The following is a 25,273-nucleotide window of genomic DNA, read 5'->3' on the forward strand; positions in this document are numbered from 1 at the left end:
TTTCCTCAAGAGTAATACCTTTATGTTTTCCTGAGAATCTGACAAGTAAGCAAATATTTAACGACTACAGTCTCTTAGTCTTTTCCAGACTACTGTAATAAAATACCATAGACATGGAAGTTCAAGATCCAGGCACCAGTAGATTAACTGGTGAGGGCCACTTCCTCTACACAGATGGCAAATTCTCCCTGTCTACTCACATGGTGAAAAAGACAAAGATCTCTCCTGGGCATCTTTTATAAGGGTACTAATCCCATTCATGCAGGGACCTAAGCACCTCCCCAAGGCCCCACTGCACTTCGAAGGTTGTACTTGAATAGAGGAATTTGGGAAAGACAAATTCAGTCTGTAACATACATGCAATTTCTTTTGGTTTGATGGTCACTTTTGGCCTGTTACCAAGAAACAAAAGTCATGCACCCTAAGGCTTCAACCCTAACGTTAGAGCACTGGACAACCACTTGTCCAGTGACATTGAATTGTTGGATGAATTGTTCCTCGGATTATTTAAGTATATTATTCTTAGGCTGGGGACATGGCCCAGTTGGTTAAGGGCCTGATTTTGGATCCCAACACCCACATAAAGATCAGGCACAGCAACTTGTCTATAAGTCTAGTACTAGGGAAAGTCAGAGGCAGGTAGATCCCTAGAGATCATTGGCCTGCCAGTCTAGCTGAATCTATGAGTTCCAGGTTCAGTGAGCAATCCTGTCTCAAAGAAATAAGGTAGAGGGAGACTGAGGACAACTCTTGACATCAGCCTTCACACACACACACACACACACACACACACACACGTCCAGCTACCCAGTTCCTAGACAGGCTTTATACCCTTTGTACTAGATATCCTGTAACTTTGTTTAGTAGAGGGAGATTGAGGAAAACTCTTGACATCAGCCTTCACACACACACACACACACACTAGTCCAGCTACCCGGTTCCTAGACAGGCTTTATACCCTTTGTACTAGATATCCTGTAACTTTGTTTCTAACTTTTGTTCTACAACCCAAATCCTAGACCTTCATTGCATTATATGGGTCTGGTTTCTAGTCTCTTAGCCACACTGAAATGCTCTGTGTGCTTAAGGTTCAGCCACAATGAACTGCCTCTATGCCTCACCAAGTCTTTCTTGAGGTGTAGTCATGTGCTTCCTTCCCTCTGTCCCTTAAGGAGACATAGTAGGAGCAGATAATAAGACTGTTTTCAGGTGGTACTCTGTACATCCTGAAACCCATGTGCATGTGGTCAGATCTCATTGCCTCACAGTCTTTCACCACCAAGCCACTGGTAGAGCTATCCTGGGTGGTAAATTAGAGATATCGTCTGAACTACCCATCTGCTTATATGTTCTCTCAGCACAGGATGGGTGCTAGACACAGAGCTAAGGTTGAGTCACAGTGATAACTAAAATACAAGTAGTCCTTGACCTTGAAGAAAGAAGGCAAACATTAAATAAATCCTAGCCTTAAGCTTAAGAGGCATTACAAAGGAGATCGTGTGATCTGCTATGTGAACCCATCTATCTAGAATCAGTCATCACTCCCAAACTGTCTCTACTGTCACTCTCATTCCCAAAAATGTTAGACTCTGAGAATGTGTGAGATCATTTTTAGGGCCTATTCGGGGTAAACCCAGGTCAGGGCAATTGAATCAGTTCAAAGAAAGAACAGTGACTAGCAGAAGGAACCTTTCAAAGTTAAAAGGTACTAAAACTTAGTGTTCATACCTTATGTCCCAAATGGCCCATCTGGGAAGTCAAAACATGAGAATCTGGTGGATTTTATAAAATGACCCAAGAACAGCAAAGGTGTTTATGGTTCCAGCTGCTCTTCAAAACATAGAGAGTGATTTCTGAGCTGATGTTCCCACACACAGGTACCTACCTCACACTTAAGAGAATTCTGCTTTTGTTGTAAGAAAGAAGCATCCTAAGTATAGATTTCAGGACCAGATTTACATCCAATCCTTCCAATGACCAGATTAGCTCAAATTATTTAAGGGGGAAAAACCCACTGAATTCCTGAACTTATCTTGGCACCACAGTTCCAGGAAATTTTTAGACTTTAGCAAGGAAAAAAAAAAAAGCCCATTATTTTATAAGTTATTTTCTGATGAACAGCAGCAAATGACTCTGGGTCTATTAATTATAATGTAATGATAAGAATCTTTGGTTTGTTTTTTTTTTTTTTTTCCTGTCTCTTTTTACCTAGGACAGTCAGCCCTGAACTCAAGTCTTACGCACTGGGAGTTCTTTTTCTCCTCCTCCGTTTGTTGGGTACGTATTGTCTCTTTATTCCCTTAGTCATGGATTGGACATGTATTCCCAGGTGAGTGAGGATCTGGGAAATTGTCCCATTTCCTGATTTGCCTCCCCCACCCCCATGTTGTTTATTTATTAGTGTCTTAGTTTTGTTTTCTGTTGCTGTAATAAATACTCTGACAAAGCAACTTTAAGAGAGAAAGGGCTTGTTCAGTTTACATTTCCAGGTTACAGTCCATCATTGCTAGGAAGTCAAGGCAATGGGAACTTGAAGCAGCTTGTCACATCCACAGTCTAGTCAAGAGTGAATGCATGTGTGCCTGCAATCAGCTCCCATTTTCCCATTTTGAAACAGTCCAGGAACTCTAAACCTCAAACTGCCACTCACAACGTTGGGTCTTCCCACTTCAATTAATATAATCAAGATAATCCCCCACAGGCATGCCCCCTTGCCACCCTGATCTAGATAATCCCTCATGCAAACGTTCTTCTCAGGTGATTCTAGCCTGTGTCATGTTGAAAGTTCAGACTAGCCATCACATTGTCTGAAAATTTTGCTCCCAGTTCAGACGCTACACTCAAGCCCTCTGTGATTTCACAGTTTTCATGTATACCAGCTCATGTCTTCATGTCATCCTGAATTTTTATTAGCTAAGGAGAAAACACAGTGCCACCAAAAGAGGAAAAAAATCTGATGGTACAGTGTGGCACCTTCATTCAGTAAGCCCTGAGCAGCTTGGGAAATGCTTTGTTTATGGGGTTGCCAGCCAGGTGTGTGCATTCCTAGAACATCTCAGCCCTGGCAGCTCATGTAGCCTCTACATTTTCCCAAACAGTATTTTGTTTGTTTACCTTGGGTTTCCAGCAGGTGGCCCTGCCCCCTTTTCTCATTAGACTATGATGTTGGATTATGAACATCTCTTTTGTAAAACCAAGATCAAGATGACTTGAGTAAACTTTTCATGGCAAGTGAAGGTAGAAAGTGAAGGGAATAAACATTGCCTGCATTTTCAGAATAAATATAAAATACCGTACTCCAAGTATGTAGTTAAGAATGGGCACGAAGATCTAGCTCTAAAAATGTCCATGCAAACATTTGCAAAAATGGAAAATTGGCAACAGCCCTAATGTCCAACAACTGGGAATTAGTTCAATTAGTGATGGTCTATAATCCCAGTGGGAGCAAGCCCCTTTTTAAAGTCAAGCAAAGAAGAATATAGACTTGGAAAGAGCCCATGACATTTGGAAGGAATAAATGAAGCTTACCCTATGATATATATTCAGATGATTATAGAGTAGGAATAAATATGGAAAAATATTGGAAAGATGGACATCAAATTATATCAGCCAATTTTAAGTGCTGAGGTTATATATTCTCTATATTGCTTTTATAATGAGGTTAACACCTACATAATTGGTATATGGCAGGAGAAAACAATTCAACTATCAGTAGAGGTGAGGTCCTCCCTAGGGACTAGAAAACATGGTGTGTGCTCCTCCCTTCATTGCCTGTGGCAATGATCAGTCACTATGGTCATCCCTGGATCAGGTTCAGGAATCCTCCACCTGTTGGTGCACAGGTAGAAACATATACAGCATCTTTGTCTTCTGTTTCATCAGAAATAGAAACACCATAGGTGTGACGATGGCCCACAAGAAGAAAGTTCAGCCATCATCCAAATTAAAAGATGTGGATGTTCCTGGAAAGCTGCGGTGCTTGCAGAATTCTATCACACAGTTAAAATTATACTAATTTTTTCTCGAACTGTTGGAAGTATAGAACATGTGTGTGTTATCATGGTCCCCACTCTCGTTAGTGAGATTGCTGGATAGATAGATAAACAGGATATATCAACAAGTTAGAGACCTTATTTCCATAAATAGTGGAACCATTTCACAGGCAGTCATGCAACAAGCTGACATTTTTTGAGTACCTTGTGTATTCTGAGCGCCAAGGCTAGGTGACTCAACAGTACTGTCCTTGAGAGCTTCCTTGTCTTGGGGCTCACAGAAAAGTGAGAATTAACGCCATCTGTGGAGTTGCTGTGAAGGTCTCTAAATCATGTTATGGTTATATATATTTGTATATTTACCATATACAGAGTATAATATATAGTTTATATGTGTATAATGCTAGGGAAATGGTTTAGTCAGTAAAGTGCTTACCTGGCAAGTGTCAGGAACTGAATTTAAATATTAAGCCTATATTAAAAATTAAGTGCTGTTGTGTACACTAGTAATCCCAGAAATGGTAAGATGGGAAATGGGGATAGACAGAGCCCTGGAAGCTCACAAGCCAGCTAGCCTGGCCTAAATAGTGAGGTTTCAGGCTGAAGAGTCCTTGTTCTAAACAAAAGGTGGGAAGTTCCTGAGGATCAACACCCAAGGTTGTCCTCTGACAACACACACATCCACAATGTGCACCTCTACACCCACAGGCCCACATATATTCAAAAAAACATTCTTCATAATATTTTTAAAATATTTTTATTTATATGTGTATGAGTATATTACCTGCATATACATAAGTACACCCATGTTGCACTGGAACTGGAGTTATGGACAGTTGTTAGCCACCATGTAGGTGCTGGGAACTGAATCTGGGTCCTCTACAAGAGCAGCCAGTGCTGAGCCATCTCTCCAGTTCCCCTTCATAATTTTGATAGCACAAAGTTTTAAAAGTAAAAGGTATTTCTGAAAGTTATGGAAAATTTAGGACAATTGGCGACAAAATTGATCCTCTGAGGTACACATAAAGTGAGGGCCTTAAGATCACCCTACGCTGCTTGGAAGCTGACTCCAATCTGTATATATGCCTCAGGAAAATCAACCAGGCACCATCTAAAACAGAGTTTTTTCCACCTCTGTAACTATAAGCCAGAGCAAGAGATAAGTTTAGCACCATCACCCATTACACACGTGCATATGCATAGATGTAGCTGAAACCAAAATTTCATAGAAAAAAATAACTTTAACACGTATAACACATCTGATACTTTTCTAGTCCACACTTTTTAAGAAGTTGGTCATGACTAAGCATATTGATTCTATTACCCATTATGGTCACAAATCAGTTTGGAAAATCCTGCTCTAAAAGGATATGACACCATCTCATCTTTTAATTAAAAGCAGCTTAGGAAAGAAGCCTTGGCATGTGGCCTATTCCATTTCTTGCATCACCCAGTAAGGTTAACCACCATTATTGTTAATGAAAGGCCAATGAATAAATCAGATTCCATGGCCCAGCCAACCTTGTGCCACCCCAGTGGGTGATGGGGATACAATGAGGACATCACTTTCAAGTGTGATAAGATCTTGGCACAGGAGGGTAGAGGGGCTACTGGTTCAACAGGAGCAAGAGAAAAGGCCACCTAACTTTGCCTTGGGATGCAGGCCCTGGGTTAGGAAGGACATGGTGGTGTTGAGTGAGGGCAGAATGCGTAAGAACTGTGTACATGGACAGGAAGAAAAGAGAGTGCTTTAGACAGAGGGACTTACAGGGCAAAGGTCTATGTGGCAAGTGGGTAGGTGTGGGATCATCAGATCGGACTGGTGATGGTGGTGGGCTAGCAACTTGAGAAAGCTCTCCTGCCCTGTGGATAACTTTGACCTTTATCTTTAAAGCAAGTAGAACCTGCTGATGGGCTTTACCATGAGAGCAACAAGATCATTTTATGTCTGGAAGGGGCACTGAGGGCCCTGTGGGGGCTGAGTAAGCTGCTGGTGTAATCAGCGTTGAGAGAGACTTGTGTTAAGATGTGGAGTTTAGAAACATTAATGAGGAAGACCTTTCATGCATCAGACTCTAAATGGAAGTTCAATTGGGTTTACATACCTGCAAGTTCCACACTGACAGATTGATCACATTTAAAGAAAACCAAAGTATCCTTACTATGCATGTACTGACTGGTTTTTCTTATCATTACTTCCTAAACAATATAGTATGTTATTTACATAGCATTTACATTGTATTATATATCACAGATAATTCAGGAATGGTTTAAAGTATACAGGAGTATGGGTTTAGAATATAGGTGTTTGAGATAAGACAGTGAGATGAGGGGCAGGTGGAGAGGTGTAGACCATGGCAGTCCTACAGTACCTTCTTTAACAATGGAAATGTTTGTTCAGTATCTGCACCATTTGTAACTTTTGAATACTTGAAACATTGCTTGTGCAGACTGCCTTATTTAACTTTTATGGGTTTTTTCATTTAATTAAAACATCTGGCCAGTGGTTGTCATGCTCAACAGGCATGTATAAGGGTACATTGATGCACCACCCTTGGAGGGTCAGGGCATGAGGAAGAAGTGGGTAAGCCTGGAAGGCCACACTGAGGGTAAAGAAAGAGGACAGGACCCAGAAGTGAAGGCAACATTGGGTTTCCTTGTTGCTTTAGACACCAATGAAGAGGAGCTGGCCAGGCCAGAGCAGCCTCATTGGCACTGGCTACTGTGGGCTGTGAGCTTCCCCGGCAGCCCTAATGTAGACATGAGAGTGAGTTGTTGGTATCAATGGTAGGTGTGGTACACAGAGGATAGGGTCTAGGGATGCAGCTTAGTTGGTAGAGTACTTGCCTAATGTGCACGAAACTCTAGGATTGATCCCCAGCACCATATAAAACCAGACTTGAATAACCATCTGGTCATTACCCAAGACTTCTCTGCATGACACACAGTAATTAAAAATGCCAGAATGGTGGAACTAACATTCTTGGATGTTTAACAGACATACCTTGAGATCTATACTAATTGGGTCAGAGGGACACAAAGGACTCTTTTTGCTCCTTGCCCTCCTAGGTCGATTAGTTCCCAGGGACTATGAGCATCTCGCAAAACATCCTGTAAAGGTGGTGGGTCATCTGACCTCTTGATCAAGGAGGCCAAGGAGACCCCACCAGATGAACTTGAACCAGTGTCCAGTCTATAAAGAGGAGGGTCAACACGGAGGAATCATTGCCTCCATGCTTCCAAGAGAAGCCAACAATGGTCGAGCAGGACCTTTGACTTATCTTCACATAGATGGAACTGGTAAAAGAAAGGAGCCAGGGGCTCCTCCCAAGCCCATGGGACCCCTGAGGAACAGATCCTCAAACGACCTCAAGTGTAAAAACAAATCAGTTTATCTGGTCCAATTGTATGTCCTTAAACACCCAAAAGGGAAGTATAACCAAAGATTAAAGGGGCCAATATAATTTCATAAGTGCATACATATATATAGCTAAAAGTTACTTGACAAACAGCAAAGCCAGACAGGTGATACCTTCAGTCGAGCTGTTGGCCAGGATGGATAAAGGCTCTTCCAGATAGTAACCCAACACACTACTGGAAAAATGAACAGCAGACCCCAATTCTATCCAAGGGAATACTGACAATGGATTGCCGTAGATGAGGAACAACTGATCCTACTGGAACAGGGACCTCTGGCTGACTAGATTTACCAGAAGGGCAGATAGGGGGGAATAGATGGGGGGGCTGACAACACAGTGGACAGTGGCAGGGATGACAGAGTATGGAGGCTCTAGTGGGAGAGGAAGGCTGTCTATCTGACGAGTTTATATTCATACTCAGATGCCAAGGAACTCAGAAAGTAAGCGACTGTGACCAGTAATAGTCATATATATAGAGATTAGAAATGCATGTGAAAACGTCTCAATGTCAATTGCCTTAAAATGAATTTTTCTGTATGAAACTGTGTATTTTAACAACGAAGTGGAGATCTTTTTTAAACGTTAAAACCTCATTTAATTTTATGTCTTATAGAGTTTATAATGAGTAAAAGATTGTACAAGCGTAAAAAAAACAGACTTGGTTGCACGTGTGTGTAATCCCAGTACTAGGATGAAAAATAGGGGGAATAGAAATTCACGGTCATCCTTGACTACATGAGACCATCTCAAAAAACAAAATTTAAAGTGATGTTGACATGACTGATGATGGTGCCTGGGCTGGTCATAGAAAGTGGCAAAGAGATAAAGCCCTTGAGGGATTGGGCCTGTATGAACTAACAGTAGTAAATAATGGGAGGAGTTCTGGACGGTATAGCTGAAGCTCTAGTATCTGGCTTTGAGATCACAGGGGTGCTGTGGTTCTGAGTGAACAGCCTCAGTGTTGAAGGCAAGTTGTTGAAAGGTTAGAGTGTGGCATTACATGTCTATGGACAATCGTGTGTCATCCAGTGCAGTGGCAGAAGTGGAGCTGGGGAGGAGGCCACAGAGCTGGAGCTGGGTCCCTCACAGAAGGAACTGGATGCTTTCCTCTCAGCAGAATGCTTTTGTCCTCCTATTGCAAATGTATTGATTACTATTTTCTCTCTGGATTATAGGCCCACTATTTGCTCATGGGTCTGATCAAGACTCTTGATCCTGGGGCTGGAGGTGTTGCTTAGTGGTAGAGTGCTTACCTTGCATGAGTAAGGCCATGGGTTTGATCCCCAACCTTGTAAGGAAGAAGGAAATTGCTCTTGGGTCCATCCCTGCCACAGATAAATTCTTGGAAACAAACATGTACTGAGATCCTCTCAAGCCTAAGGCTCTATCCAGGTGCTACGAAGGATATAAAAGCAAACCAGAGCCATCATCCTGCCTTCAAGGACTCCAGGAGGGGCTTGAAACTAGTGAAGGGAAGGCTTAAGGTGAAATTCAAGGTCTTCTGTAACTCTGCTCAAGGGAAAAGTTTCTATTCCACTATCCAAAAGATGTCTCAGATAAGAGCATGGAAAGGAATCTGATTATTAGCCCCAGAGCAAGTTTGGCAGGACAGTTAATCAAAAACATCAAGGGTTGGGGGGCTGGGGAAATGGCTCCATTGTTAAAGCACTTGTGGTACAAACATGAGAACCTGAGTTTGAATTCCCAGCACATGGAAAAAGCTGGGCGTGGAGGCTTATATCTGTAATCGCAACTCTGGGGAGACAGAGACAGGATCCCTGGGGCTCATTGGCCAGCCGACCTAGACAAGATAGAGAACGAGTAATGAGAAGCATCAAAGTGAAAGAATGCTGATCAGGACTACAGCAGCAGTCCTGAAAGTCAGAGACCAGAGGGGGCCACCCAGTGCAGCTGGTGTCTGTTAAACTACCTTCCTGTCTGTAGCCAGCTGACTACTTGAGAGCAAAGGAGAAACAGACCAAGATGAAGCTCAGGTTTTAAGTTTGAATCTTGGGATTCTGGGACACCCTGAAAAAGACCAGCAAAACAAGATGCAACCAATCAAGGGGCTCAAAGGTATTGAGAAGAGCAGGCTGGATTTCACCACAGTCTCCTCCAGCCGATCACTAAGATTAGTTTTCCAGAGCTAACCTGCTAAGCAAAAAGCAATGGGAAAGTCACCCTCCACATGCATCTCCATATGCAGGTATCATTCTGGGCAACCTATCCTTAGGTCTTTTCTTTGAATCATAAATAACTCTAGAAAGGTGTTTCTTAGAAACATGGTTTGTATCTTCATGTTTGTTCCAGTCTCACTATTAGTATAGTCTAGAATAAAAAGGAGGTTATAGGCAAGTGGAAATAAATGCATCAGCTGATGTTTTCTTAGAACAAGTAATCTTAGTGTGTCCAGGGACTCTAGGTATGTAGGAACAGGATTTAGTGTGGTACGTGAAGGTCCTCTTCCACTTATCCCATACTTTCTGATTAATCAGCAAGTGTTTCTCGGGCACCAGCAATGAGCCAGTCTCTCTCAGTGCCTCCCACTGTACGTGCATTTGGAAACTGCTTCACTTCCAGCACTAGGGTGGCATCACACTAACCACAGATCCCTCTGCAGTCAGTTATACTTCAGTGTGCGTCACCCCCGACCCCACGTCGCCACTCTTGTCGAGGAGGTCTTTGGCAGACGACTTACGCTCTGGAACCTTCAAGACTTTAACAGGAGGCCAAGGAAAGAAGTAAAAACATAGTAGCTCCTTCTGATATCTCAGAATTAAGAAAAGTGAGTGGCAGGTGTCCCTGGAAAGCACCTGCAGATGTCAACAGTCCAATCTCTTTCCTGGCATTGCTGAAAGAAAGAAACACCAATCTTTTCAGGAGAATACACCTTTCAACATCCCCCTCTAGCTGCTGCTGGCTATAACAGTAATTGCTCTGGGTTGAATAGAGTCCAGGGTGAATTCAAGTCTTGGCAGGTAAGCTGAAGAAGAACCGTTACCTTTTTAAATGTAAATGGCACAGTCATTTTCAGTTTCTATTTTGTCCCATAAAGAAACATGAATTTATTTTTCTTACAAAATCCTTTCAGTTCACCTTTTAAGTTTAGACCAAAGAATATGAATCGGCCTTGCCTTTCCAACCATAGGAGTGATTTAAAAAGCCAAGATATAGGGCCCTGAGTTTAATCTCTGTTATAATTTTCAGAAAAACAGAGACAGTCTTCTTAAACAACATTGCAATTTTTGCATAGAAGGTATATATATATATATATGCATATGCATGCATGTATACAATTTGAGCCAGAGTGTAAGGAAGATTTAATCCTTTTAATATTTTCTGAAATAGCAGGAAGCAGCATGGAGCCAGCACACATCCTGCCAACACATGATCGGCTCCTGGTGCCCCATGATGGGGAGCCAGCCACAAGTTCCTGCCCAGGGGACAGGGGAAGGATGGAGATGCCCTTCCATCTCCAAGGAAGAGAGGTGTCCTCAGAACATACAGTTTCTGACAAAACTCTACCATCATCACCCTGCCTCCTCCCTTGTTCCATAGCAAAAACACACCAGGGTGAAGATGCGCAAAGCGAGAGATGCTGAAGTACACCTTCCTCCACTTAGCCTCCCTTCTAGAAGTATCTGATGGTTCTCCAAAACACACTTGCTCCTAAGTCAGGAGGGGTGATCCACCAGCTCTTGGCTTGAAAGGTTTTCTGCAGCACAGTGGTTCTATGAAGAAGGGGTTTCAAAAGATGGCAGATTATCATTTAGCCAAAGGAATTTAGGACAAAATCCCCCAAACAGGGTCAGAAGCAGGTTTGCTAAGTATTCTCTACCCATGGTTTCGGATTTAATCTTAAAAACAAAAACTGCAAGAAAATATCATTGGGGCTGGAGAAGATGGCTCAATCCATAAAGTCTTTGCTATGTAAGCAAGAGGACCTGAGTTTTTTATGCCTAGCATCCGCATAAAAAGCGGGCTTGGTGGTACTTGCCTGTAATCCAAGCACTGGGGAGGAGGAAGAAGCAGGCTGATCTCTCTCACTGGCCAGCCAGCCTAGCCAATCAGTGACTTTTACACACAATGAAAGCCCCTATGTCAAAAAAAAAAAAAAATGGTGGAAAGGGATTGACCTCTGTCCTCCACATAACACCTGCATATACACATACACACACACCCACACCAAGAAAGTATACTTGTACCCATTTTATAAACAGCAAAGTTGCAGATCCTGTCCCAAGTCCCACAGTTCCCAAGTGGCAGAACTAGAATAGGAATTTCACTTGTGAGCTCCCTGGCTGAAAAGAAAGGGAACAAGGACAGCTGACAACTCAGTGTCTTCCTGCTGACAACTGTCTGCCAGGACTGCCAGAGGCATTCTCCAGAAACCTGGAAGCTTGTTTACAAAATCATGCTCCTTGGGGGGGGGGGGGGGGGCACTTTGCAAAGATCAGAACTCTAAGTGTTTACCTCTCTTTGAGCTTCAAAACCAAGTGTCTACAAGCTTAGCAGAAAGGTAAATAAAATGTTCTCTCTAAACCTGAAAATCTCTTATGAGAACTCTAAATCTTCTCAAGTTAATGAACTTTGAATTAGAATAAAAGTGAATTACTGGGTTTGGGGGATTTATACTCTCAACCTAGGACAAATCTCTCCCTCTCTCAGCCTCTATTTAAAAGAAGCTATGAATTATGGAAATAATCAATGGATGGAGCACGCCCTCTACAGTGCAGGGGTCGAGGTGATGAATTGACTAGTTAATATTATAGAGATCTCTTATTGGCCTAAGCATCTTCTAGGGACTGCTTGACATTTTAGTTCAACAGAGTCGTAAATATATACAGATGAATGAATGGCTAGGTGTGAAAATTAGCCAGAGGATGGGACTCTAATTAGTGAGCACTCAGGTCCAGGATAGCAAAGACTTCCAGAGAAGAAGAGGAATTCTGACCTGCATCTGTCGTTTTCCTTACACACCTGGATTTTTAAAGTCTAATGATTTAAGAGTCCCCTTTTTTGGAAGGAATTACAATTCAGTAAAAAGATCAACTTAGCAGAAAAAGATTATACTTTATGCAGAAATGTAAGCAAGTCTCAAAGGTTTTCTTCAGATAGTCAGCCTAATATTTATTCTAAAATATCACCCAAGTCTCCTGTATAACATGAACAAGTTTGCAAAAGTTCTTGCCCCTGCAAAAACAGGCACCTCATTTGTGCCTAAGAAGCTGATGTTAACTCCATCTCTAACAAGAAACAGAGGTACTATGGGGCTGGAGAGATAGGTTAACAGTCAAGAGCACTGGCTGCTCTTATAGAGAACCCAGGTTTGGTTCCCAGCACCTATGTGGTGGGTAACAACCATCCATAACTCCAGTTCCACAGAGTCTGGCGCCCTCTTCTGGCCTCCATGGACATTGCATGACATGTGTGCACTTACATACCTGCAGGTACAACACTTGTACACAAAAAAATAATTTTTATTTTTTTAAAAAGAAACACACACCAAAAGATCAATTTACTTGCCCAAGAGTTTCTGGTTCCTTTAGTTAAAAGCTCTTTCACCTTTACCACTTTCTCAAATTTTGAGTATAGCTTGGAAAACTTTGTTGAGCACTTAGCTTTCTACCTATTTGGAAACTTTTTCTAGATCTTTCTAGGACATCATTGTCTGCCAGAAGAACTTGAAAATGGGATGAACTTGATATCTTTAGTGCCTAGAGGTATGCTGTTCTTGAAAATAACTGAATATTATAAAAATTCCCATTCAGGTGCAGGCTTATGAAGGAGTTGTATATTGGGGATTTGGCTTAAACAAGTATTAGCAAATGATTTCTTTATATTTCACATGTCTTTGATGCACTTAAAACATTTTCTGACATTTGTGTTCAGAAACCCATGCATTTTGGAGCAAGGAATACCAAACTCTGTTTCTCCTCATTTTCTCCTTTCTTTTCAAAAGAATGTCCTTTAAAGAGGGCGTCCTTCAGTCTTGGCTGCTCACTGCTGTGTGACTGATAGCTAGGGCAGAGGGTAATGACCTCCAGATTGGTCACAAGAGGTAGAAAGAGCATGTGGCATCTAATCACACAAAGCCACAAGAAGCAGAAAAGGTGGATTTTCACTGTCCCAGAGAACAAGTCAAATCAGTGTCATATAGCCATAAATTTATCCATATGTATGTACATCAGCTGCTGTGGCAATCCCTCCATGTTGGGGTGGGGAGAGTGCACTCAGAGGGAAGGGGAAGACTCTAGCTCCTAAGCATCCTTGCTGCCACAGAGAATGGGCAGATGAGTTTCTGCCCTGCAGGATCATTATCTATACCAGGAGAAGAGAACAGCTTGTAGGACATTCTGAGCTTAGAGTATTTACTAAATCAAGCTGCTTGAGAAGTTTAATGGGGATCCCAGTAGAATCCATCTCGTCGGGTTTCTTTTTGGTTTGACAAGCAACAGACAAAATTTTTGAGAAGGACAAAAAGACCAAGCCTGGAAGCCAGAGCTCAGTCAACCTCTTAGTGCCAAGAGAGTAATACAAGGCCCAGCAACCCATCTGGGCCTTTCATGAAACAGGGAAGTTCTGAAGACTTCATGCAGCCTTCCCCTCCCCAGGATCCCCCCCGACATGGTGGTGCTGCAGCATCTATAACATCTGGAAGGCAGGTATACATCTGGTCACCATGGTTGAACATCAACAGGTCTCTGAACCCCTAAAATGTGTTTGGTTTGGTGAAGTTCAATGTTAGGGCTGACTCTAGAAGTAATTCCAGGGAGTGGTATACCAGTCCTGGGGTCTCAGAATTGGCCCTACCTAATTAAAGCCATCATGTCTCACAATTGAGGTCTGTCACTGAAGGTGGTTGGTACCATATTCTTGCCTCAGGGGACACCTGATTTTTCTGGACAATAAATTTGTTTTAATAGCTCATTCATTTTTTTCTTCCCCATAGTGCAGCTACAACTCTCCAAAACTGACCAGAATCACTTAGAGGTGTGTGTGTGTGTGTGTGTGTGTGTGTGTGTGTGTGTGTGTGTATGTGTACAGTGCTGAGGACTGAACTTAGGGCTTGTGTTTTGTTTTCAAAATGATGTGACTAGGGCTAGGGAGCTAACTCAGTTGATAAAATGCTTGCCATGCAAGCACAACCTGAGTTTGAGCCTCAGAACCCACATTTAAAAAGCCTGGTGTGATGGCTCATGCTTGTAATCCTAGTGGTGGGAAAGGGGCAACAGGCAAATCTAAATGAACTGGCAAGCTCCAGCCCAATCAGAGACCTTCTCTCATTAAACAAGGGAGACAGTTCCAGAGGAACATCTCTGAAGGTTGACCTCTGACCTCCACATGTATACACACACACACACATACACACACACTGTGTTGAGCCCAGTGTTGTAGCAAGGACCTATAATTCTAGCTACTCTGGAGGCTGAAGCAAGAGATCACTTGAGCCCATGAATTTAAAAATGGGAAAATTACCAGGCAAGGAAACATATCAGGACCCCATTTCTTAAAAAAAAAAAAAAAATTCTAATGATGGAGCTGTACCTCAAACATTAGGATTTTTGTCTGCATGTGTGTAAGTGCACCCATGTCATGTAATAGCCATGGAGGTCAGAAGAGGATGGGTGTTGGATTCCCTGGAACTGGAGTTACAGATGGTTGTTAGCCACCATATGGATGCTGGGAATTGAACCCAGGTCCTCTGCAAGAGCAACTAGTGCTTTTAACCACTGAGCCATCTCTCTAACCCCCAAGCACTGGGTTTTTGTTGGTCTGAGACAGATGATCTCAATGTGGAGCCTGGACTGATGGCCCTTGAGCTAGGGGATGAGAGCAGGCAAATAAAGCAGGACAGTGCCAAGGACCTGAGTTAAGAATGGGGAGAGTTTTCATCTGCCATTTCTGTTGACTGGCAGAAGGTATCTGAAATGTCTGCTTGAGATTCTAAACCTGGCTCCCGGCTCAGCATGAAAGGGATTCACATCAGTGTGATAATTAGGCAAAGAAGGATCACCAGTACAATTGTACCCATTTCAGCTCTAGGAGGTCCAGGAAAGTCTTCTTACCTTCTTAGATCCTGCAGATGGTAATGACAGCTGTCCCATGTGTTTACTGTGTATCAGGCACAGTACATAACAGCCTTTGCCTGTTTTAATTTAGCGAGCCTTCAAGCATGGAGGGCTTCAAGTTTTTCTGGGCAGTGAGGACAGAGCTTGGCTCTGTCCAACATGCTCTCCTAGCAGTCCTATAAGCAAATACACAGGCAGGATCAGAGGAGGCTCTCTCTACTGAACCAACTACAAGAGCCAGAACCTAAAATGTTCTTTTACCTCTGACAGGTTTCATCCCCCCACCTCTCATCTTCGGGGCTGGCATCGACTCCACCTGCCTGTTTTGGAGCACCTTCTGTGGGGAACGAGGTGCCTGCGTGCTCTACGACAATGTGGTCTACAGATACCTATATGTCAGCATCGCCATCGCACTCAAGTCCTTCGCTTTCATCCTCTACACCACCACATGGCAGTGCCTGCGGAAAAACTATAAACGCTACATCAAAAACCACGAGGGCGGTCTGAGCACCAGTGAGTTCTTTGCCTCTACTCTGACCCTAGACAATCTGGGGAGGGACCCTGTGCCCGCACACCAGACACATAGGACAAAATTTATCTATAACCTGGAAGACCATGAGTGGTGTGAAAACATGGAGTCCGTTTTATAGTGACTACAGGAGGGCTGAACTCTGTATTTGTGAACAAAGGGTCATTTTTCTTAAAAAAAAAAAAAAAAAAAAAATTTTTCAATAGACATGTATACTCACACACACATATACACATGCATACATACACAACCTTTGACCTTTTTCTAAGAATCAGAGCCAGACAGGATTCAGAATAAGGAGAGAATGGGATGTGCCTGGAGGACACTCACACTGCTGGGCTCAGCATCTGCTTGGAAGGCACCTCATGGTTTTCACGATGCCGACAGCTACAAGCAACAGGCACTGCCAAATTCAGGGAACGCTGGTGGCCAGCTTGGAGATTGAACTTTTCTGGATATGCATACACACACAAAACTAAAAAAGCATTTTTTCAAAAGTCTACTAAAACTACAAGTTCCAGTTGAAAACATTGCCAGATTAAGCACTAGTGACACACCCTGTGCCTCCCTCTCCCTCCCATGGGGTTGGGGGGGGTATGCAGGTAGGAGGGGCAGTCGCCCCATTCCTCTAACTTTTGCAATATGGGTCACCGTGTAGACCACTCACCCAATCTGCGTGTGGTTCAAGTCCCCAGAGTTCTCTCAAAGATGCTGATGGGTGATCCGGACTGGAGTCTCTGGTTGGCGTCTCTCACCAGCTCCATTTCCATGTTCAAGACTAAGGGCCCAAGGGGGAGATAGGTGGGGGTCTGCACCTCCCCATCTCCTGGCCCCTCCTCCCCACCAGCCCCACAGTGTGACCTCAGGAAGCCGTGGGCTTCACCTGGCCATGACTGACCTGCTCAGAGCCGGTGAGCCCCAACATAACCCAAGTCATTTGCTTACATTTGCCAAACATTTTGCCATTTTTTCAAAAACAAAAATATACAAGGTGTACGAATTTCAAACTGTTGTATGTATAATCCTCTAATACTATTTTTAACTACTTCTAGAATCTGTGTTAACCCTTCAGTCACTAACACGGCTTCTACTTTTCTCCTTTTTTAAAGCACCAAAAATATAAAGTGATTCAAGGGATGCAATTCATCTATTGTAATTTTTATCCTTTTCTCTTCATTAAGATACTGTGCAAAAACAAGAATATACAATGTGTTTTAAAAAGAGGGGAAAAAATGCTTCCAGAAAGAGCATATGCAGCTTGCCTTTAAAAGAATCACCTTTGGGATAATAGGGGACACTGCAATGGCTTGGAAATCTGTTTTCTGGCTTTATTCCCATGATTCAGTGAGCACTGTCATGGGAAGCCCTTTCATATTCACACTTCACATACCAGTGGGTATTCTTTTTGGCCTGTGGACGATGCACTTAAGTGTGGGTTTGTGTGAATGGGTTCCACAACTCTGGGGACAGGAAAAAGAGAAAGAATGTTTCCCTAGCACAAGCTGTTGAGCAGCCTGTGACGTCTAATAAACCAGTAAGCTCCTAAGGCAATCACATATTCAGGGCAGGAAATATCAGTGATGAGTTCAGGGTTTATCCTGAACTTTGTGTGTGCTGAAAGTGACTGAACCTCAGAGAACCTGTCATTTGGGATCAGAGCCCTGTGGGAAAACCTCTTGCACCAGCACACGTAAGCCAACATGACCATTCCCACAAGGGGCTGAGTCAGATGGACACACACACACATGCACAGCAAAGGGCCCAGTCAGCTGACTCCTTACACCTTTTTGTTGACCTTTGTCATGGCCTTGGAATACATCACAAAGGTTGCTTGGTCATCATTTTCACCTTAAACACCTACTTGCAGTTCACTCCAAGTCAACAAAAGAATCAGGCAAGAAAAGGATGGGAAGAGGTGGGAAGGGGCCATGTCAAGTTTGTAACAGACACTAAATAAGGGAGGTTTGAGTGATGGCCCCAAAGTAGAGAAAGCATCAAGCAAAGACAAGGAAAAGAGAAGCTGTGTGAGGAGGTGGAGCACTCTGATCAGCTGCCTCATGTGGAGGCATTCCATCTACCTACTGTTAATCTAGCCTTGTCCATGAACATGGGGTCCTCATCAGGACCATAACAAGGAAAGGGGGAATGGTGCCCAACCGGTTCATAAAATATGGATGTTTTGTTGTTCTGGAGGCTTTGATAACACTCTGAACAGGTTTGGGGTTACTCTTGTTTTGAAAATGCACTGCTAATGGGTCACTGCCCTCTCTATACTGTTGTGTGTCTCTCCAAACTGAGGCCCTGGAGTGTAGAGTTTGTTTCATGAGACTATTTGCTTTTTGGAAAAAAAAAAAAATTTAAAGCTCTTTGTATCTTGGATTTTTTTTTTCCCTAAAATTTTAGATGAATAAGAAAAGTGACTGAGGTAATGATGGACCCTAACCCCAGGGCTCACTTTTATCAACAGTTATTTAGAAATTTAAAGATCTCCCTATGGCAAAATGCTTTCAAAGTATGTTGTGTTACTTTTTAAATTTTCAATTTCTCTCATGCATGGCAGAAGGAAAAACTCAGTCTACTTTTAATTTTCCTTTTGTGTGACATAAATAACCTTTATACATCCAAGGCTAGATCCAGCCCCTTGGTTAGTTGGTTTTAAGTGGCATTCTGAATGGAAACTGTGCTGGTAAGATCTCCCTGGAACTCACAGAAAGCAAAATTAAAAGGGATGGAGAAGACCTAGAAAATGAATGCTGGAGCGCTCTGTCCTGCAGTTGCCTCCCCCACCTTCGTAGTTGAATGTACCCAAGGATGGCTGAAAAGGTCTCTCTCCATTGCAGGTTTTGAGAGATCTTTGCAACTCCTACATAGAGATCAAGCAGGTTTGTTATTTCCCACTTGAAGGAAACAAGCTTTCTTACTTCAGCTCAGGTTGTGTGCTGCAGGGGAACATTTACATCTTTGTTACTTCCTGCCTTCACAAAGACTTCCAGAGCATTCTGGGGATACTAACCATACAGATGGCAACAGTCTGCCCAGACTGTCTTCACAGCTAATAAAAGTGTAAGAGAATCCTTCTTAGTGCTTAACAGGCAAAATAATAAAGGAAGCCAAGAGTGCCTAAGGAATCATTTGACAGAGTTAATGTCTTCTGAGCAGAAAAGAGTGTGTGCTTCTCCCAAACAATCACTTCTTTTTTTCTCCACCTCACAGCTACTCTGGTGATGATTTTTAAAGTTGAGGTGAGTGGCATCAGTCCACTCAGCTCCCCTGAGTCTACTTTACTCTATTGAGTAATGGCCTGAAGTTTCCCCTCACTCATACTGTGGAAAGCCCATAGGCCTGAGGTAACCCACAGAAATGTTCCACACAAAGACATCCAGTCGGCCACTAGCAGGGCAACTATACTGCCCCAGAGGAATTTTCTCAGTATAAAATTCTGATGTGCTTGCTAGTAGATCCTCTCCTATAGCTTCCAGAGGAAGCAGTTACTGAGGAACAGAGAAAGTATAAGTATGTATGTGGACGCATAGACAAATGCTCTGAGGAAACAGTTATTAGCCAGCCTTCTTGCCATAGGCTGCTTCGGGTCCTGGGAAGAGTAGCTTCATCCAGCCAGGCCTGCCAACCATGGGATATGTTGTAAGCTCTACATGAGAGTTCTGAAAACATTGCCCAGTAGTGTTAAACAATAATAAACACCAGTTTGTAGAAATCTGTCTGATCATGCAGTCAAGTCCAGAGGGACAAGGACAGAAAAATTTACAGTTTCTGTTTGTTGGAGTCATGCTGTTGTTTGGTTTCAATGAGCAGAGAAACCCAGGCAAGCAACTTTTCATACTAACAGATGGAAAATATTTGCTGCCTTCTACTGTTCTTCCCTGATCGTTTTTGATGAACTGGGAGAACCAGATACCTGGCCAGAAGCCAAGGGCAATATCAAAAGTAGTTCGATCGCTCCTCTGAGTTACTCTCATCCATGATCTGAGCTACTCTCATCCATGAGATAAGAATCCAGGTCAAATACCTAAGAGGAACCAAGTTTCCCAAAGGAGGGTGTTAGTGAAATTAAATTTGGCTTGGGAAATTAGTTTGAGATCCAAATTCAATCTTTTTTTCCTGCCTTTCTCTTCTTACGCATCCTGCCTTGCCTCACCGAATTCACACCAAATTCTACCTCTCTGAATAAGAACCTGGTTTCTTAGGACAACTGCCATAAATGACAGACTGTAGACCCAGCCTCTCTAGAGTAGTATCATTGCTCAAGAACCAATTAGAAGACTGTCAACACATGGAAAATTATTTTGTTTACATGCCCTTTCTAGGAAGCAATGCCTTGAGTAATACCTGGAACTCATGGTGACTCCACACTGCCTTCCTGCTTCTCACATCTATAAGGAAACACAGCTACCCAGAGGGCTTGGTCGTCATGGCAGGATCAATGTGGCTTTAAAAGCCTACACTGGGAAGTTCATGAAAGTAGAGATGGTCTTCTATCTCGGGCATCTTTGCCTGCCTCAGAAGTGGAGACAAGAGCTCACACTGTGATAGAATAATTTTTCTTTGCAGGATTTATTTCATTCAACAATGTGATGTATGAGCATGATACATTCATTATTTTATCTAAACTGTTGGCTGTATGCCAGCCTCTAGATAAGGTACAAAGGTTGAAAAGACATGGCCCCTGCCTTCCAAGAAGCCACACCTCATTAAGCAGAACAGACCAGAACACAAACAAAATCAGTGAAGGTGTTCTGAGCCAAATTCTGTCTGAATGTGAGAGCTGACTCATGGTGATGGCAACTTTTGATTTATGGTAGCAACAGTCAAGACTCTAGAGACAGAGTGATCTAGAGGCTAAAGAACAGTGGGTATCTCCCAGGTAGGTGGTAAGAGGACATAGGAGAAGAAAAATGCCTCAAATCCCAGCCCCCAGAGTGGGCCACCAAATTAGGACAACACATTACTCCTGTTTGGGGCTATCTAGTAAACATTTCAGGCTCTGTAGACTATCAAACTGTCAAAGCTACTTGCCCTGTTATTATTGCCTAAGATCAGCTCTAGGCAAAATATGAACAAATGAATGGACTGTGTACCAATAAAACTTTATTTACAAAGACAATTTGTTGCTGGAGGGAAGGCCAGGGTGTGTTGAGGCCCAAGGCAATACTTTGTGTCTTGGAGGTACCAACAGCTCAACATAGGTAGAGCATAACTGGCACTAAATCTCTATCATAGCAGAGTGAGTCATTTCTCCAAAGGGTCCTGGAGTAGGTGCCCATCAACCTTAATATTCCTGACAGGAATCTAATTCAGGTATCTCACTTCCAAGAAGGAGATAAGTACCCCATTTGCTGACAGACTTTATAATATAAGGCAACTTTATGTTTCCCTTGGGTATGACAGAATTTGAACTATATAACCTATGGTCCCTGCCAGCTCTGACACTTGGCATTTCAACTAAAGGGATCATCCTTTTTTTTTTTAAATGATGGATACAGACACATGAGGGAGAAATATAGGCTATAGGAAAAGAGGAGTGGATCCAGACACTGCAAAGAACTTCAAACCTTTTCCTTTCTCCCCACCAACATAAAACTCAGTACCGCAAAGCTAATAGAGCTGCCAAGTAGAATAATTGGTAGGCACTAATAATAGCTAATAATAACAGTCACTAACATTTATCAGGTACTTACTCTGAACTAGCTGCTGGGCTGAGGTGATTACATGTATTAGCACATTTAATCTTAACAATAACCCTGTGAGGCAGGAACTGTTGCTAGTTTTATTTTACAGGGAAGGAAAATGAGATTTGGAAGCATTCAGAATTGGCTCAAGGTCAAGAGCAGAGCTGAGATTCAAACCCAAGCCTCCGAGTCCAAAGTGCATGTCAGCAATTGTGGTGGGTGATCCTTCCCTATCTGACAAGATGTGAGAGAGCCTTCCCCAAACTTAGGGAATGCCTCATCAGGAGGTTGCTAACTCCAGTGGACTGGAGGCCCTACTCGCTCACATGCCCCTTGGTATAATAAGCAGGACACCATGCAGCTGTATTCTGGGAGTATCTGCTCTGTCTGTGTTATCTGTGTTCTTTACCCCTGATCCCAGTGGTGTCTTTATATAAGGTGTTCCATTCAAAATGAGAAGATGAAAGGAAACAAGAATCACATTCTGAAACGTATCAAGAAGCCCTGGATGCTCTCCTCAGTGCTAGTCCTCAGCACCAAGCATGAGCACTGCACACATACCCTCCTACCAGGCACCACAGCATCCACCTCAGGTGCTCAACTCTGCCCAGAGGCTTCAAACATGCTAAAGCTATTCATTGGTTGACTATTACTCTATTTCCAGAGTCCTGGCTTTTTTTTTAGGAGAAGAATATCTAGACATTTCTATTTTTATAATAATGTCTCAAGTCAACAATCAGATTGAAAATAATTACAAATTTCTGAATATTTTTCCAAAAGATGGAAGTGATTATTATTTTTGCTATGAGCAAATGGAATAATGTAGCCAATTTTCTGGAGATTTGACATTCTGTAGGTGGAAATTTTCTTAAGTTCATGCTAATTGAATAGAAGGTAGCTCTTGTGGAGACAGGCTTGGCAAGACTGATTTATAATCTAAGGCAATAAGATGAAGAACTATGCAGCATAGGAAATTCATAAGAGGAACCCAACTAAAAATAGAGCTTGTGCTTTAATCTAGCACTTTAAAGAAGGAAAAGGGGCTGGAGTGCTCTTTGTTGATCCAGATCCAAGAATGCACACCCAGGTTGCCCCCCAGCAGCCTCCTCACACCAACCCTGCAAGGTAAGTCATTTTTTTCCACTTTGCAGATCAGAAAACTCAGCAAATTCAAGTTCCCAAGGTCGCCATCTAGTTATAAAGTTTACCAAGAGTCAATACCAGGTCTGTCTAATTCTGGAACCAAGCTCTTTCCAACCAACCATGCGACCCCCAAAACATAAGTGTGGTAAACATAGATCTGCTGCTTGAAGAGCCCTTGTGAAGCCAGCAAGAGCACCTACCAGTGGGACCTGCCCTCCTCCCCCAACATACACACAAGGGAGCCAATAGTTTCACAAGAAAATGAGCCAAGAGTTGGCTGTGAGACCTCTGCAAAATTTTGCCTGCAAATGCAGGAACCTAAAATGAGTAAATTCAATCTCACTTTAATTAGACAGTAGAAATATTTTTAAAACACTCCTACCTTAGCCACATCAGATATGTCCCACCCAGTCATCATCTTCACTCTCACTAGTTCTACTAAGAAGAAACCCCAGCTCTCTCCACTCCCCCATCCTCTTCCCACCCCAAAGAGCAACGTTGACCAAGTGTTCCAATTTTCTTTGGCCTAACCCTCATCTGGCTTCTGTAGGGATGGCTTTCTAACATGCTTTAGAAAACCCCCACTGAGGAATACTTCTCTGACCAAGCACTATAGAACCCAGGACTATAAGATCACAAGGCTTGCCAAAGTCAGCCCAGAATGTGAGATTCTTCCTTTATAAGCCAAGCCTCAACTTAACCTTTCAGACCTCCAGGGCAAAGTCTAAAGTGGACAGAGAAATAAGAAGGGATTTCTGTGGTTTCCCCATCCCTATCATTGAACAAGAAAACCACATGTCATAGTGAATGAGTCCTGCATGGTTTCCAGCTTGTCACAGGGACAAGTTAGATTTCTAATAGCTTTTAAATGAAATACCAGCATCACTGAGGGAAGTATGACATGGGCTTCAGACCTCGATCCAGTGAAGAGATTGCTTCACTCAGCGTGCAGTGACTGTCTGTGACTTGAATGAACAATAACTGGGTGCAGAATGCTGCAGGAGAAAGCATTACTGCAATTCAAGTGGTGCTCCCTGGTCCACTCAGCCTCTTCTTTAATAAAGATGTAAAGTGACACTGCAGTCCAGGTAACAGGTGGACACAAGATCTACTACTGGTGACTTATGTAAGAGTTCATATTTGAGGCACATCTCACACTAATAAAACAAAGCTCTGCTTGGGTTTTGGTATGGATGCACAGATAAATCTCCTCCTCTGAAAGTGTTAGCCTTCTTAGAGGTCCTTGGACTTAGAATCTGGTCATTTTGGGGGTGACATGGAGCAAAATCCATCACTTTACTGCTTTAACTTTCTACATGTCCCTTTCACTGGAACGTCACAGCACTATGATATAAGTCTAATAAAAAGTAGGAAATACAGAAAAGACCGATCTCTTTTTCCTCTTGGCTCTTCTTTCCTCCTCCCCTTTAGGCACAGAGTATCAAGACATTGAGACTGAGAAAACCTGCCCCGAGTCACAGTCACCTTCAGAGGATTCCTTTGTGCGAAGCTGAGGGCTGCTGTATTCTGGCAGAACCCACCATCACCATCACCACCCTCAGACCTCACAGCCTGACTTAGCCCTGCGCTGCCCAAGAACCCAAAGGTCCCCATGTACATTATCCAATGTGTGGTTCTTTGAGGCCTCAAGCACAGATCTATGACAAGGACTAAGGAGGTGGCATGTCATCATGAGCCTTCCAACAGCCCTTCAAAGTGGGTATCATTCCTCGGTCACTAAAAGCAGTGTTAACCTGGTGTGAGAATTTCCTTTGGACCATCCCTCCTCTGGCTTCTGAGGGGATGACTTTCTGACATGCTTTAGAAAACCCCCTCTAGGGGATGCTTCTCTAACCAATCATTCTTAACAGTTCCAAAGAAATCAGCTGAGGCTGAGTTTTAGTAGGAGGGCATAAAACTCACTCTGATTCCCAGATGAGAAGGGGCAGAGAAGCACATACTCAGTAGATTCTGAGTGCGGTAGTCTGTATTTTTGCAGCTTTATATTTTCCAGATGAGTAGTTTAGAAACATGATGTAAAATGTATACTGTACATTTGCTGAAAATTATATTAAAAGCACTATTTTAATTCTTCCTCTGCCTCATGCTGTAATCTCTGCTATCTTTCTTGTGCCTTTGGGGAGAACGATCCTATAAAGAGTGTACCTCTGTCTCTGTGTGTTCTATATTTGTGGGCTTGGAGGTGATCAAAAGAGCACGAGCTCTGGAGTAAAATCAGACACAAGTTCAAATCCTCCTCCCAGCACTTTCTACTGGTGTGATGTTGATCAAGTGATCTGACTTGATTGAACCTCAGTTTCATCATCTGCAAATGGAAATAACACCTGCTTTAAACAGCTCTGTTGAGACTTAAATGAAAGTACACATGAAGTCACCAAACTCAGTTCCAGCACACCCAAAAATAATGGTC

General features: G+C 42.8%; 1 protein-coding gene across 4 annotated transcripts in view; it reads left to right on the top strand.

Annotated features, from left to right (window-relative positions):
* Slco3a1 (solute carrier organic anion transporter family member 3A1) overlaps positions 1-24,936 on the top strand; it is a 333,074-nt gene extending 308,138 nt beyond the window's left edge. Inside the window, exons 9-12 of one of the 4 annotated variants that reach the window (XM_017802983.2) lie at positions 2,213-2,277; positions 15,754-15,996; positions 21,809-21,914; positions 24,274-24,917. In XM_017802983.2, coding sequence (XP_017658472.1) covers positions 2,213-2,277; positions 15,754-15,996; positions 21,809-21,867 — 367 coding nt within the window. In that variant the 3' untranslated portion in view covers positions 21,868-21,914; positions 24,274-24,917. The other 3 variants (XM_029555668.1, XM_008852334.2, XM_008852333.3) reach the window with 3 other exon arrangements.
* The last annotated feature ends 337 nt before the right edge of the window (positions 24,937-25,273 follow it).

Source organism: Nannospalax galili, unplaced genomic scaffold, assembly GCF_000622305.1.
Source record: "Nannospalax galili isolate Female #2095 unplaced genomic scaffold, S.galili_v1.0 scaffold63, whole genome shotgun sequence".
Classification (NCBI taxonomy): domain Eukaryota; kingdom Metazoa; phylum Chordata; class Mammalia; order Rodentia; family Spalacidae; genus Nannospalax; species Nannospalax galili.